The sequence below is a fragment of the Lagenorhynchus albirostris genome, chromosome 5, assembly GCF_949774975.1.
Source record: "Lagenorhynchus albirostris chromosome 5, mLagAlb1.1, whole genome shotgun sequence".
Taxonomy (NCBI): Eukaryota; Metazoa; Chordata; class Mammalia; order Artiodactyla; family Delphinidae; genus Lagenorhynchus; species Lagenorhynchus albirostris.
The window spans coordinates 132,563,147-132,579,219 of record NC_083099.1 but is presented as its reverse complement, the minus strand read 5'-3'; the positions used below and the strand labels follow the sequence as shown (position 1 = coordinate 132,579,219).

At 38.6% G+C, this 16,073-nt stretch overlaps 1 protein-coding gene across 4 annotated transcripts in view; it reads left to right on the top strand.

Moving 5' to 3' along the window:
• The window catches only part of SCAF4 (SR-related CTD associated factor 4), a 61,004-nt gene that overhangs the window by 35,836 nt on the left and 9,095 nt on the right, over nt 1–16,073 (top strand). For 3 of the 4 annotated variants that reach the window (XM_060150830.1, XM_060150828.1, XM_060150827.1), the window contains 6 exons: nt 369–482; nt 1,331–1,487; nt 3,095–3,252; nt 5,016–5,181; nt 5,271–5,357; nt 5,514–5,705. In XM_060150830.1, coding sequence (XP_060006813.1) covers nt 369–482; nt 1,331–1,487; nt 3,095–3,252; nt 5,016–5,181; nt 5,271–5,357; nt 5,514–5,705 — 874 coding nt within the window. The remainder of the gene's footprint in view (nt 1–368; nt 483–1,330; nt 1,488–3,094; nt 3,253–5,015; nt 5,182–5,270; nt 5,358–5,513; nt 5,706–16,073) is intronic. The other variant, XM_060150829.1, reaches the window with a different exon arrangement.

Genomic DNA, 16,073 nt, shown 5'->3' with positions numbered 1-16,073 from the left:
GGTAAAATTTTCCCATGTTTGTAGAAGATGTGGCTAGCGTTCAGGTGTTCTGAGTTCATGTTTAGCATTTAACTACATTTCTTGGGTCACCAAGTTTAACCTAAAACCTTTTTCTAAAAAGTTTTTCTAAAAAAGTCTTTATATAACAAAGCTTGGGGAACTGTAGATTTGTCGATAATTGGAAGTTGAGACCAAACTGGAACCACCAATTTAACAAATTAATTTAATCTCCAGTTATAGAACTCTGGCTCTGGAGGGTGCAGGGGGTTTGAATTGGGCTTGTTGGAACTGATTACGTAGTATTATATCTTGTTGCTTTTTTATTTTTTTGTTACTATATTTTATAATATTAAAATCTTTTGGAGCAGATGATTCCTCCCAGAGGTTGTGCCTATATTGTTATGGTTCATAGGCAAGATGCTAACCGTGCCCTGCAGAAACTGAGCCGAGGAAACTATAAAGTGAACCAGAAATCCATAAAGGTACTGTTTTATAGTTTATAATTCATTTCTTTTAAAACTTAATATATGTGACTTTTTTAAAAAAACTGTAATTTTGGACACGGGGCATTATCTGTGCATCTTTTTTTAAAGAGGTTATCTCCTAAGAGTTAAAATAAAATTTTAAATGTTAGGTGCATGGTAGAATTTTGTCTTTTTTTTTAAAGGTAGGTAGGTTCATCAAGGTATTTACTTGGCGCTTTAAATATAATGTCATTTTGTAAACTATTTTGTCATTCAGAAAATTTTGTGTTCTTCACATTTTAATTTTAAAGTTTGCCATCTCATCTTAGAACTATGAAAAATACTCACTGAAGATAGAGGAAAAGATATAGGTACATGGGTATTACTCTGAGGGGCCAGAGTCAGTGTTTCCTTAATGTTATAATACCATGTTCTACCCTTGGATCGCACCGCAAAAGGATTTTGTCTGATGTTGAGTAATTCCGAGTTACCCAAGACTTTTAAAAGTGCTCCCCACTTTTTTATGCTGAGTTGTATAGGGAACTTCAGCCTGTCCCTGATAAACTTTTTCCTTTTCTCTTAAGTTTTATGCTGCCTGGGTTTGCGGGGTGGTGGGTGGTTGGAAGAGTGAGTAAGGAAGTGATTGCCAGTCAGATTTCCATCCTAGGAGAAACAAAGTGAGATGGTAGGGTAACCAGTTTCTTAGCACCGAATAAAGTTTTGAGTGAGATCCAGAGAAAGCCAGGCCAGATTGCTCCCTTGCTGACAAAGTCTGAATAATTAGAATCATGAGGAACAGTTAACTCTCAATGTATGACATTCTTCTCCTTTCCTTTCTTTTTATATTTTAACAAATGGTGAAATAGATTGCCTGGGCCTTAAACAAAGGAATAAAGGCAGATTATAAGCAGTATTGGGATGTAGAACTTGGTGTTACTTATATTCCGTGGGACAAAGTCAAGCCTGAAGAACTGGAGAGTTTTTGTGAAGGAGGAATGTTGGACAGTGATACACTTAATCCAGGTAAAGCAGTATTTAATTTTTTTAAAAAAATTCATCTGTTTCCTTGGTAGTGCTATGACAAATGTTTATTCTTTGCCTTAGGATCTGAATTTCGAGATTTTTCAAATACCCACTATGTGGGTGCCAGTCTCTCCATTATAATAAACTGAGGAAACAACAGTGAATAAGACAAATGTGGTCCTTGCCCTTATGCAACTTACATTTAGTGGGAGAACTTACATTTAGTGGGAGAGTTGCAGACACAAATAAATACTGATTATGGGCTTAATTATTAATTATAGTATTAAGTGGATCTTAGGTAGAATTTTTCACTGTAAAAACCTAACAGATCAAATGAGTCTCAAACTGAACATTGTTAGTAAAATCCACTGTTTCATAGTAATTTCTTAGAAAATGTTTAAATGTCCAGAGAAGCCATCAAAAGTAAACGTGTAAGACAAGGAGGTGCAGTTATTTGTAGGCTGAATATTAAAAATGCCAGGTTGATAGTGGAATTGCATTGGGAAAAATGGCAGCTTGTGGGGGCATACCCTGAAGATTGATAGATAGCAGGATGAAAGGAGCACAGGGTGGCATGGCAAAGTACAGTAAATACTTAAAGCATTAAAGAACTTCAGTCAGGAGTGATGATTTGAAAAGCCAAAAGGCAGTGAAACAATGCTGGACTTTCCCCATACACCACCTCCTCCCTCCTTGGTGCGTAATGCCTTCGCTTAAGGATCGGACTAGGTTTCTGTTCAGGCAGACAGGTAGTGAGGGTCTACTATGTGCCAGGCATTCTGGGAGACTCTGGTCCAGGGTAAAAAGAATCCTGCTCCTCCCTCCCAGGGTCTTTAATCCAAACAATACACTGTTGTGGTTTAGAACAGAGACTTTAGAGCCAAATATGCCTGGGTTGAATCCCACCTCTGCCACTACTAGGTATGTGACTTTGGGCAAATTGTCTTTTGATTTCACCTCTTGAGAAATGGGAATAATAATAGTAGGACCTACTTATAGATGGTACTTATAGATGGTTATGAGAATTAAATAAATATATATATAGCTTAGAACTGTGCCTGGCACGTAAGTAAGCATTCTTTTTGCATGTTTGCTATTGTTAATTTAAATAATTAACGTTTATGAGATCAGCATAGGCATTTCTTTAATAATCAGAATGCTCTCTGTTTTGGGTTTGGTTTTTTTTTTAATTTATTTTTGGCTGCCAAAAATAAATTGGGTCTTCGTTGCTGAGTGCGGGCTTTTCTCTAGTTGTGGCAAGTGGGGGCTACTCTTCGTTGTGGTGCACGGGCTTCTCATTGTGGTGGCTTCTCTTGTTGCAGAGCACGGGCTCTAGGCACTCAGGCTTCAGTAGTTGTGGCTCACAGGCTCTAGAGCACAGGCTCAGTAGTCGTGGTGCACAGGCTTAGTTGCTCCGTGGCACGTGGGATCTTCCCGGACCAGGGCTCGAACCCACGTCCCCTGCATTGGCAGGTGGATTCCTAACCACTGCGCCACCAGGGAAGTCCTGCTTTCTGATTTTAATATCAACATTTAAAAAATCATTTCTGGGTTTAAAGTTATAAGCTGAAATGTAAGCTTTTGTTAAATTTCTTTAACTCTCATAGATTGGAAGGGAATTCCCAAAAAGCATGAAAATGAAGTTGCTCAAAATGGAGGGGCAGAAACCTCACACACAGAACCAGTATCACCCATACCTAAGCCTTTACCTGTGCCTGTCCCTCCTATTCCTGTTCCTGCACCTATAACAGTACCACCTCCACAGGTAAGACTATTTGGGGCATTGTTTAAACTTTTAGAAAGATACCTTTCTAAGTCTTACTATAGATGTATGTCTAGATTCATAGTCAAAGATATGAGTGCATATTAATTTTTTGTGTGTTGGTATGTCAGACCTATTATTTATAAATGCTTTTAAAAACCAGAATAAATTTCATATTGCCTTACATCTGTCGAGATTATTCAGTGTCTTACCTCATAACCTTTTTGACTTGAGATGTGATTTTCCTGTTACATGTTAAGAGCTAAGTAAGTAATGTTTTGGTAAAAATTATAAATACTTGACCCATACTTTTATGTATGATCCATTAGATTTTTCTTTTCTTTCAATACCTTCTTTCCCCAATTTCTCACATTAAAACTGAATCAGATAAATCTGAGCTATCACAAAACTGGGTTGCCTAGCTTCTTCATTTTTCATAGTGTTAGGAGAAAATTACATGCTTTGATACATACTTAACTGTGATATTTTATAAATGGAGTCCTCAAATTGGCACTCTTTAGCTGACCTTTTGGATATGCCTTCCAGTGCAGGTTCTAAATAAGATTCAATGAAAGTCAAAGAAACTTGACTAATCTCTTAAGATTGATTATACTTTTTTGTAACAATAGTTAACATATGTTGGGTATTTATTAAGTGCCAGGCACTAGCACTTAATATTTATTCACTCTTTAATCCCCATAATTATGTGAGGTTGGCACTTTTCCATTTTACAGATGAGTAAACTGAGGTAGGTCTAGGGAGTGTAATGTAAGTAGCTTGCTCAAGGTCACAAAATGACCTGAAAGGGGGACCAGGCACTTTGACCCTAAGGACCTGTGATCTTAGTCACCGTGCAGATTACCAGGTAGCTTTTTTTTTTTTTTTTTTTTTTTTGCGGTACGCGGGCCTCACCGTTGTGGCCTCTCCCGTTGCGGAGCACAGGCTCCGGACGCGCAGGCTCAGCGGCCATGGCTCACGGGCCCAGCCGCTGCGCGGCACGTGGGATCTTCCCGGACCGGGGCACGAGCCCGTGTCCCCTGCACCGGCAGGCGGACTCTCAACCACTGCGCCACCAGGGAGCTTTTTTAAAAGTTGTATTTCTCGGGACTTCCCTGGTGGCGCGGTGGCTGAGAGTCCGCCTGCCGGTGCAGGGGACACGGGCTCGTGCCCCGGTCCGGGAAGATCCCACGTGCCGCGCAGCGGCTGGGCCCGTGAGCCATGGCCGCTGAGCCTGCGCGTCCGGAGCCTGTGCTCCGCAACGGGAGAGGCCACAACGGTGAGGCCCGCGTACCGCAAAAAAAAAAAAAAAGTTGTATTTCTCAAACTTATTGACCTAACCATGAGACATTTTTTAACATATTAATATTCTAGCAGAACACCAATACAGGTGCTGGTGAATTACAGTGTGAGTTTGCTGTCATAAAGTAGAGAGTAAATATGTGATTTCTCGGAATTCCTTGGTGGTCCAGTGGTTACGACTCCATGCTTCCACTGCAGGGGGCACAGGTTTGACCCCTGGTCGGGGAACTAAGATCCCGCATGCCGCGCGGTGCGGCCAAATAGAAAAAGGGAAAAAATATGTGGTTTCTATTGTTTAGGGGTAGGTGCAGATTACCACCTGTTATCTAATAAGTGTACTCACATAATAAGCACAATTTAGAGATTCCTTTTTTCAAATTTTCTCAACAAAGTATTTTCTTTGTCTCTACACACTGTGGGTGGGAGGGTGGCTAGATTTGTGCCTTCATTTTCCATTTTCTTTCTAGGTCCCACCACATCAGCCGGGACCTCCTGTAGTTGGTGCTCTCCAGCCACCCACTTTCACGCCTCCTTTGGGAATTCCCCCTCCAGGCTTTGGTCCTGGTGTTCCTCCTCCTCCACCTCCTCCACCATTTCTGCGCCCAGGATTCAACCCAATGCATTTACCACCAGGTACACTAAGTTATTTGAGAAGACATTCTTTTTTTAGAGCCTGAAATAAAGTGACACAACTTCAGTTGACATTATTTTTCTTATTCTAGGTTTTCTTCCTCCTGGACCCCCACCTCCTATAACTCCACCAGTATCCATTCCTCCTCCTCACACTCCACCAATAAACATCCCAAACTGTAAGCATGTTTTTCCTTTGTGTTCACTTGTCCTCTTGGGATTGAGAGTAGGAGGGAGAATGGACCAGTAATAGGACCTATAGTATGGCAAAAGAATGTTGACCGGGAGATAATTATTTATTCAGCTTCACATGTTGATGTAATTATATTCCTTAGCTACTATCGCTGGTATAAATGAAGACACTACAAAAGACTTATCTATTGGAAATCCCATTCCAACAGTGGTGTCTGGGGCTAGAGGAAACGCCGAGTCTGGTGACAGTGTGAAAATGTATGGTTCTGCTGTGCCACCTGCTGCACCCACGAATCTGCCCACCCCTCCTGTAACCCAGCCTGTTTCACTTCTTGGTAAGTTAAGTTTTTTATCATTAGTTTTCTTTCCCCTGCCCAAGTTAGGCTTTTTATATAAACAGTGCTACTTTTGGTAAAACGTTCTCTGAGGCTATTTTTCTTTGAGGAAGATCTTTCTCTTAAATATGTGTACTTTAGTCTTTACCAAGAATATGCTCAAGAGACAGCCTCAAAAATGAAATCATGTTTGTTTGTCTGTCTTGAATAAAAGTTTGGATTTGCACATCTTAATTTGGTATAGCAAAGTGATTAAACTAATCTCTATAAAAAGGAGTTGGTACATAGTCCATGATGAACAAAACCCCAGACATCGCAGCTTTATAAGAGAGAGCATTTCTTTAACAATGTGGGTTTTTTCCCTGTCTGGATTAATTTTTATACATTTAAAATCCCTGGACTTTGGTAGCATTCTCTGTGGGCTAGCAAAGAAATTATCTTTGATACATTGCCAAAAAATGGCTTTGTTACCTGAGTGACAGTTACACAGCCTGAGGCAATGCTTTTTCCACTGACCCCTCAGTTTTCTCCTGCAAAAGTTCATCTGTTGTATTCTTTACCCACAACTCTACTTCTGTGATCCATGGAAGTGTGGTTTAGATTGTTTACATCTTTAGGAGGCCTTACCCTTGCTTGCTTGAATTATAAGTGAATATGTCATATACTTGTTATAGTGACCATCCTATAACAATTAATAAATTGTTGTATTTGAAGTGGTATTGCCAAATATAATTAACACTTGATTCTCCTAATGGGTAGTTAATTCATCCTTAGTGTTAGAATATTCTAGTCCTATGAGCCCATTGTATTTTTCAGAGGTATGTGTGTGCAAATGTTCGCTTTCATAATCTTAGGTTTTTTAAGGAAAGAGCATATTGGTTACTTGTGGGATGTAGGACTGTGGGACATTGGTTTGTGATGTAGGACTTTTACTTTTCACCTACAGCTTTCAGTACTGTTGGAAATTTTCACTTCGTTGCATGTACTACATTTATAATAAAAATCAATTTGTTTTTAAATGGCATGCTGTTTTCTGCCCTCTCCAAGACTGAGTTTAGGCTGATAATAAACTTGATTTTTATTTCTTTTAGTACACAGACTGGGTAATGGTAAAAGAGGATTTAGGGTTAAAATTTGTCACAAGTAATGTAGTGTAGTCATCATAATGATGGAAAATGATTTGTTTAATGGGGAAGTTGCTTAAGAGGTCTGTGCCCTAATGGAAGTCATAGTAGAAGGAACAGTGAACTAGGAGCCAGGAAACCTTAATATCTTTGGATCTCAGTTTTGTTATGATTCTCCACCCCCCCATATTTGTAATAAGATGGTTACATAAGAATCAAAGAATCTAAGTTGGGTAGAATTTTCTGATCAGCTTCTTTCCTCCACCCCACACGCATGCTCCTGATTGTGAATTCTCTTTGAAATGAAGTTTCCTACTCTGGTGTCCATGGGTATTAGGCCACCTGAGACTGTTTACAGAATTTCATGCATTTGTGGATTTTTTCTGGTCTTAGTAAATTCACTGAATGAATGAAAAGATTTCCTCATCTCCAAGACTTTAATAACTGCTACTTTCGAACAACCTTTAAGAACAAATAACCCAGGGAGTTCCCTGGTGGCTTAGTGGTTAGGATTCTGGGCTTTCACTGCTGTGGCCCGGGTTCATTCCCTGGTCGGGAAACTGAGATCCCACAAGCCACACGGTGCAGCCCCCCCCCCGCCCAAAAAAAGAATAAATTACCTGCCTTTTATTTAACATTTAGGTCTTGGAGACTCTGCCCTTTTATTTCTTATCACTACTGAAATGTATAATTTAAACTCTCAGCCAACATGTGAAACAAATCAAAAGTTGGTGAGCATGAAAAATAAACTTAGTAAGCTAGTCACTGCTAGAAAAATAATTAAATTTCTTAGGATTTATCATTATCTAACATACCTATTTGGATGTCCATCTCCTCCCACCCCCAAGAATGGAAGCTCCATGAGAGAGGAACATTATTATGTAAGTGGGTGGATGGATGGTTTTCAGTGTAGGACTGTTTATACTTCACCTCTGATGATGATCTTTGTCTGTAACTTATAAAACAAAATTTAGAAATTGAAGGCTGTTCCAGATCTGGAAAGGTTAAAATATGACATAACGTAAAAATGAAAACTTTTGTTAAAATAGGCACTTTTAACTAAACTGCAGTAGTTTAGTTGAATCATGAGAAAGAGAGCCTTCCATTTTCCTTCAATTAGAAATCTTGAAAAGAATATCCCATGAATTTGACCTTTTATAGAAATGAGACTTTTTAATGCATATGCAAATAAAGGATTTAACCAAAAGACTAGTCACAATTCCATCATTTTGATAAAGGAATATTGTAATCACATGCAATATTGTAGCACTAAAGGATCAGTAAATAGGTTGAATATTGTTGATGTTAACCAAGTAACAGAATACTAGAACTAAGATGCTTTCAAGTTTTCTCTTGGTGCTCTAATGTTTTCTCTTACGATAATAAAAAGCAGTGTTATACTACACAGAAAACTTTAAGCCTAGAAGGTGATCCTAAACTTGCTTCTTCAACTGTGAGAAAAGGAATGAAATGTCACACCGGGGTGTTGTGATCATTCAGTTGGGCTAACATATATAAACAACTGACATGGGGCCTGCCACAGAGTAGGCACTCAGTGAATGGTGGGTGCTTATTACAGGTAAGGAATGTCATAGACGATATTTAGCATACCTAGAGAAGAGTACTGGAAATTCTAAAATTATATTACTTACTTGTGATTTATTTAAAACTATTATAATTGTCAGCAGAGGAAGCAGCCTTTTTAGGAAAGTATGTATCTTGGCATGGTTGCCTCAGATATTTCATGGTATATTAGACCAGGAGATAAGTTCACATGTATTAAAGTTCCATCAGTTGGCTTACTGAGAAAATGTGTGTTAGTCATAGTGGCATTTCATTTAAATAGCACAATATGGTATCTGTATTCTTCCTATTAATGATACTCAAATTGTTTTCTTACAATGGAAGCTAAATGTATCCTTGAGACTTAACTGAGTTCTTGGATCCTAATTTCTGAAATGTGGCAATTATATTTTTAAAGTAGAGGGGCCAAAAAAAAGATTTCAACAAACATCTTCCGAAATTCTGTTGTAGGCCCTGGTTATGAAGGAGGTGGTGGGGTGCTTTAAGGATGGTTTGGTGTAAAGAATTTTCTGAATGATCAGACTTAAGTGTGGATGTTAGTTTGGGAGTGATGACTACCTGTTTCTTGAATTGGGCTGAAGTAGCCCTCGCAGCCAGATTTGTAGGGAACCACCTCCATCTTTTAGAGATTTTGATTATTTTAGTAACTGATAATCTGAAAACATAAAACTATTTGATGCACAATAATCACTCATTATCACTTGATTTTAAAGGAATCTGTTCTTGGTACCTCACACTTCAAAATAGCTAGAGCAGTGGTCATTTCATAAAAGCTAAAGGAAACAGTTTACAGTTGTTGACCATTTAGGAGAGAAGGCATATTAAAGGTGATAGCAATTCATCAGTACATTCTCTTTACTGTATAAGTGTATGTGTTTACTTTTCCAAACTTTTGTATATGTATCTCTAATACAATGTACAGCATATTTTTATTTAAAATTTCATTGTAAATGTGAAATTTGGGTTACTTTGGTGTTCCAAACAATAAAAAAATACACAAAAAAATGTTTGTTTGTGTTACATATCTCTATTGTGTTACCAGCATATCCATAATATCTTTTCAAGGAAAAATTAAGCTAAATCGGATTCATTCCTATTGTGGAAAATTAAAGTCTCTTCTCTTGCCAGATACATTTACTCATTAATTATTATTATACAGAGATTCTCTACAGTTTTGTCACACTGCTATAGATGATGGTAAAATTTATAAATAAGAATTGGGTATGTGTACGATTGCTTCTTATTGATATTATTTGTTACCAGATATTTAAAGCAAAAGTCACAGATTGGTAGCCTACAGGCTGACTTGCTAGGCAGTAGTATGATGTATACTTCATGCTTGATTTTCACACATCCTTGCCTGGCCTCGATAGGCATTTGATGTTCCAAACTTTGGACACTTCAAGAATTATGTAGACAGAATTGGTTTGTGAATTAAACAGGCGTGTTTGCTTTTATGCAATAACTATCTATGATCCTTAAGACTGCCTTGAAGATGAATAATTTTACTATCAAGTTCTGTAATTCCATTTGACTCTTGAACAACGCGGTGATTAGGGGCGCCAACTCCCATGCAGTAAAAACTCCACACATAACTTTATAGTTGGCCCTCCATATCCGAGGTCCCACATCTGCAGATTCAACCAACTACGGATCATGTAGTACGTATTTACTGGAAAAAAAAAAATCTGTGTATAAGTGGGTCCGTACAGTTCAAACCTGTGTTATTCAAGGGTCAACTGTACTTTAAAATTGATATTTGACTTGTGATTTCACTTAGCTTTAGATTTTTCTGCCTAGAATTTTGATACTTTTGTAATTAGTAATTTTTAACACTATAAATTAGAACATTAGAGCACCAATCTACTAGTGTGAATAACATTCAAAGGAAACCTGAAGAAAATTCTCAAAAGTTTTTTTTAATGGTAACACCTAATTTTTTAAACACTTTTTGCATTTTAATATTCTTCCTTATTGTAGACTTTGTTATAATATTGGTTATGTTAAATTATAACCCAGAGGGGTCTACCAGATGTTTGTTTATCCTTTAAAAGTGTTCTTTGAAAGCTTTAAAATATTTGAATTGGTACTCTAAATATTGCATTATATTATTCCACTATGTTTCTTTTCCCAAATACTCATCACAGTGCCATCAACTTTGTATATAACATTGTTCAATGAATGTTTTAATAGTGATCGATCCACAGCAGATATTTACCTTGGATATGAATTTATGCATGAATACACACTATATTTTCTCAGAAGGCGAAGCAGTTCAAACAAAACATGGAGAAGGTCTTGCACGAAAACTTGAAAGCTGCTTATCATATTGTCTCCATCTCTGCACTTCCTAGGCTGTAGAACTCCAGCCTAAAGAGTCTGTTTTAAGTTTAAATCTCTCTGACGTCTCTTTGGGCCTGAGGAAGGTGGGAGGGGCAGAAACTCTGGGCTCTAGATTGATTTTGGTAGACAAAGATAATGCTGTGAAGAATTTCAGGTAAGATTTTTTCCAGCTAACATTGAAAATAAAATTTCCTATGGATGATCTCATTCAGTGATGGATTACCAGTATATCCCAAGCTTCTTGACTCTAATAGTACAACTCTTTAACTCTTAAGTCACAGCTGTTATACTTTGCCACTTACAATAAAATAGCAATTCATATACAAATTCTTAAAAAACGACTATAAATGAGCCATAGGGAAATTGACCAAACCTTATTGTACGTTATTTTGCAAAAAATCCAAGGAGACATTTTAAAGAGATAGTAGTCTCTGATTCTTCATTTGAAATTATGGTTTTCATGTATTAGATTTTATCAAAACATAATGTGCCCCATGCTAAAAATAGATACACGTGTTAGTCTGCCTGCACTATATGTTATTGAAAACTCAAATTTCTTTTAGCAATCTTTTGCTACCATTCTAAGAACGATTTTTTTTTGGTATAGTAATGTATAATGCAATCTAAAATGTGCTCTCTCTCATTCTTTTGAAAACTAGCTCCTCATTTTTCCATTCTCCCCTTCTCCCATCACAGTGCCTCCTGTAAGAATCACCTGGGAGTCTTTTCAAAATAATTACGGCCTAAATGTAGTTAACTGGTGAATCTAGGCGAAGGAAATACATGTATGGGTTGTACTGTTACTTCAATTTTCTGAAGGTTTGTAGTTAAAAAAAAAAAAACACTTTTAATGATTAAACAAATACATATATGTATATGCCTTGGGGCTCTCAGGGCATTGGTGGGAGAGATAAGAGTGGCTGGTATATCTTTTTCCTTGTATGAACAAATTTTGAGTTAGGTCCATGCACAATGCCACAGTGACATTCATTCGTTTGGAATCAAGAAAAGGTGGAACTGCGACTAGGAGCGGAAAAGGCGGTTGTGAAAGAACATTGCAGCTTTTCTCAAAATTTCAGATATTCATAGGTTTACAATGGAAAGAGACTCACCGCCCTGGGGGAGAGACCTGGACCTTGTAGCCACTGCTTTTGCCCCCCGAGAGGTATCTTGTTGATGAGTTTAGTCATCCCTTATGCCACCACCATTCATTCATTCATACGTTCAACATGTATTTACTCGAGTACCTACTGTGTGCCAGGCACCCTTCTGGGTACTAGAGATCCCTGAATGACAAGACAGGGCCTTTCTTCCTGGAGCTTACGTTCTAGTGGGGACTTAGATAGTAAGTAAACTAATAATTTCCCATGAAGCTATTCTTATGAAGAGAGTAAAGCAGAGAATGGGATTGGAGGAATGTCGTTTGAGATGTACTCTTTTATATAGGATGGCCAAGGAAGGCTTCTAAGGAGGTAATACAGAGAAATAATAGAGGAAAGAGCCATAGAGACACAGGGAAAACATCTCATTTAGAGGAGAACAGAAGGGGAGCTTGGACTGAGAACAGACTTGGCTTGTTGGAGGGACTACAGTGGGCTGCTAGGGTTGAGCAGTGCAATCATACGGAAGAGCGGCAGGTGATGAGTTCAGAACTGGTTGTCAGGGGCCAGTCAGAGTACAACAAGAAGTATAGGTCTTAAACACTTTAAATCTGGTTTCCATTTTTCAAAGGATTATGGATGGCTGTTCTATAGAAAGCAAACTACAGGCGTTGGTAAGAGTGGAAAGAGGAGACTGGTTTGGATGCCACTGGAGTAGATGAGATTAGAGTGCTAACAGCTTGCACTAGGATGGCACAGCAGAGGTAACAAGCATTTGGATTCTGAACTTATTTTGAAGATACAGCCTTCAGAATGGCCTTATTATATATGTGAGAGAAAGGAGTCAAGGACGACTATGTTTTTGACCTGAGCAATTTAGTTGAGTGTAATTGCCATTCCTCAGATGGGCAAATCTCAAAGAGGAGTGGGTTTAGGATGAGGATGTCAAGTTAAATGTTGGATGTTTTAACTTCGACATTCAGGTGCAGATGACAACTAAACAACTGGTAAAGTCTAAAGATGTAAATTCTGGTGTAGTCAGCAAATAAAAATAATATTTACAGCCACCAGAGTATGTGAGATTACCTAGGGAGGGAATGTAGTGAGAGGGATGAGCCCAGGAAAACGTCAGCATTTAGCAGTTGAAGATATGATACGGAGAGCTAAGACATGATGGGAACTCTTCTAAGGAGTTTGTATATATATGAGTCATTTAAGCCTTACAGTTCTTTGAAGTCAACACAGTTATCCCCAGTTCGTAGATGTGGAATCAGAGGCGTAAAGAGATGAAGTGACCTGCCCAAGGTCACAGCTCCATGTGGCAGCACCTAGAATTCAAGGTACACTTATTCCAGCACCTGTGCTTTTTAACCACTGTCCTCTACTGTTCCATCCAGCAAAGGATACTGAGAAGGTGCAGCTAGAGGGCTAGGAAGCAAAAGTAGAGGAAGGTATTCCGGAAGCCCAGTAAAGAAAGTTCCTAGGAAGGAGGGAGAGATCAACTATCAGATGCCATTTTTGGGTCAAAGAAGAGTGCTGAGACTTGCTAACGGGATTTATCAAAATGAAGGCTTCTGGATGACCTTGAGAAATGTGGTTTTATTGGAGTGATGGGTTCACAAGTATATATAGATAGGGTCAGGAGAGAATGAGAGATACAAGAAATGGATACAATGATTTTGGACATCTCTCTGAGGAGATGTGCTATATAGGGGAACAGTGAAACGGCGGTGAGCTGAAGGGAGATAGAAGATGAGGGCAGTTCTTTCGTGTTTATTTCTAAAAGACAACTCTAGCATGTTCATTATTGGAAAACCCAGTAGAGGGGAAATTTTTGTTGCAAGAAAGAAGAGATATTCTCTAGGTTGATATTATGTAGGTGAGGGTATGGATTCTGAGTTTGAACGTGGGGCACAGATGTTGACAGATGGAAGGAGTAATACAGATACAGGTGCAGGTAAATCGGTAGATTTGGTGGTAGGTAGGTGGATTAAAAAAGCCTTTCTAAAAGTCCTTTTTTTAAAAAATATATACCAACTAGGATAAATAAAATGTATTTCCATTTAACAATACTTGATAATGAAAAGAAATGAAGTACTTATACATGCTACAACGTGGATGGGCCTTGAAAAGATACGCTAAGTGAAAGAAGCCAGTCACAAAGGGTCACGTATTGTATGATTCCACATTTATGAAATGTCCAGAATAGGCAAGTCCATAGAGACAGAAAATAAAATGTATGGTTGCCTGGGGGTTGGGATGGAGTTGGGGGGAAACAGGAAATGATGGTTAATGGATACAGGGTTTCTTTTGAGATGATGAAAATGTTCTAAAATTTATTTCGATGGTTGCCCAACTCTGAATATATTAAAAAAACATTGAATTACACCCTTTATGTGGGTGAATTGTAGGCTATGTGAATTTTACCTCCCAGAAGCTATATAAAACCAGCTAAGAATAGACAGGATTAAGGAGAAACAGGAACATGTGAAATAGATATCTAGAAACATAAGAATGTGAATTGACTAGGGAAATTAGAATTGCTGGCCAGGATTAAGGGAGCATTTGTGGTTGTAGTTATAAATAAAATGAGACCAGTCAGCATGTCGGAGGTGGTGCCCAGCCATATTCAGGTGCAGGTTAGGTAGAGGAGTTGCATTTAAAGCCAGTGTTGAGGTTTTTCCAGGCAACATGGTAAGGGAGAACCGTGGACTCCAAGACAGGTAAGGAGGAAAGTAAAGACGTGAAGGGCACTGGGGACTTGATCCTAGTGGGATTGAAGGTTGTTTTGGGAAAGAGGGTCAGAGAGTGGGGTACTTGAAAATGAGAATTCAGAAGTGATAAAGTTACTTGTAATGAAAGGTCCAGGACTTCCTAGAGGCGTTGGCTGTGGTAGAATGCAAGACAAGATGATGGGCGGAGAAGAGGTAGAAGAACCGCCCTTTCTACTGATTTCCCTTTTCAGATGTTCTCTCTGCCCTTCCTTTGTGTGTGTGTGAAAGATCCAACTTAAATTTACATCCTCCATGAAAGGGTTCAACTAACATTCTCCTGACATTTCAAGGTCCACACTGGTCTCCAGTCATGATATCAGCCTTCCCCTCCTTCACCACCCCTTTAATCTTTTAACATACCTGTTCTTTATTTCCCATAATTACCAACGTCTTCGCTATAGAAAGCACTGGCACCTCCCCTTTAATCTTGATTTTTACTTTTTGTGAAAGTGGTTTTTTTTGATTCATCATAGGAAATAGCCTTGGTTATTTAAACTTCAGTGTATTTCTTATACTTCTTGAATTGAAGTAGAGACATTTGGGGCTGTCACTTTTTTGGTCTGCCTTAAAATCTTGCTGTATTAGGAAATTTGGAGTCTTCTGTCTATAGTGTGAGTTTCCCCAGGTCTGAACTCTTCCCTTTTTTGTTTCATCCATGTTCTGGATAAGTTAACACCATGGTTCTTCTGAGCTCTGTACATTTAATCAATCACTTCAGCACATTTCCACCAGGTGTAGCCTAGGCCCCTCCAACTCTCAGTATTAACATGTGAAATTTGTTGTCTGTCTCCAGAAATTGTTCCTCTTTCTAAATTCCTGCATTGAGTTGATGCCTTCATCCACCCACTCATTCGAAGCAGCTATGTTCCTCCATCTCATATTCTGCCAGTCCTGCCTACTAAAGGGCTTAAATCTGTTCTTCATCTCTCGCACGTCGTTCAGTTGTCTCTCACCTCTTTTCCCTAGATTCTTGGAATAAGAGCCTAACTACTATTCAGTGTCCTCTGCCTCCTTGCTTTCCTGTATGCTATTTGCTGGAGGGGTCTTTCAGAAATGAACATGAGGATCATCCCTGCTAAAAATTTCTCCGCGGTTTTCCCACCACTCTAGATCAGAGTCCAGGTTCCTTTCCATGGCATATAAGACCTGGATTGCCCCGGCCTAACTGTTCAGCCTCACAAACCTCATTTGTTTCTTTTTTAATTGATAGCAATCTGTATTCATACAGATTCTTTCTTGCTGCTTCAATAATAAACCTCATCTTTTCTCTCCTTGATTCTCATCAAAAGACATTCTGTTGCAATTCTCAGAACAACACACTTTACTGCTTCACTTTGCTAATAGTATAATAGGCCTTTCCAGAAGCCGCTGTTCTCTTTAACCAGTAATGTCCTTCCTTAAATTGGCCTTGAATGTTCTTCCTTTCCTTTGGGACCCAATTCA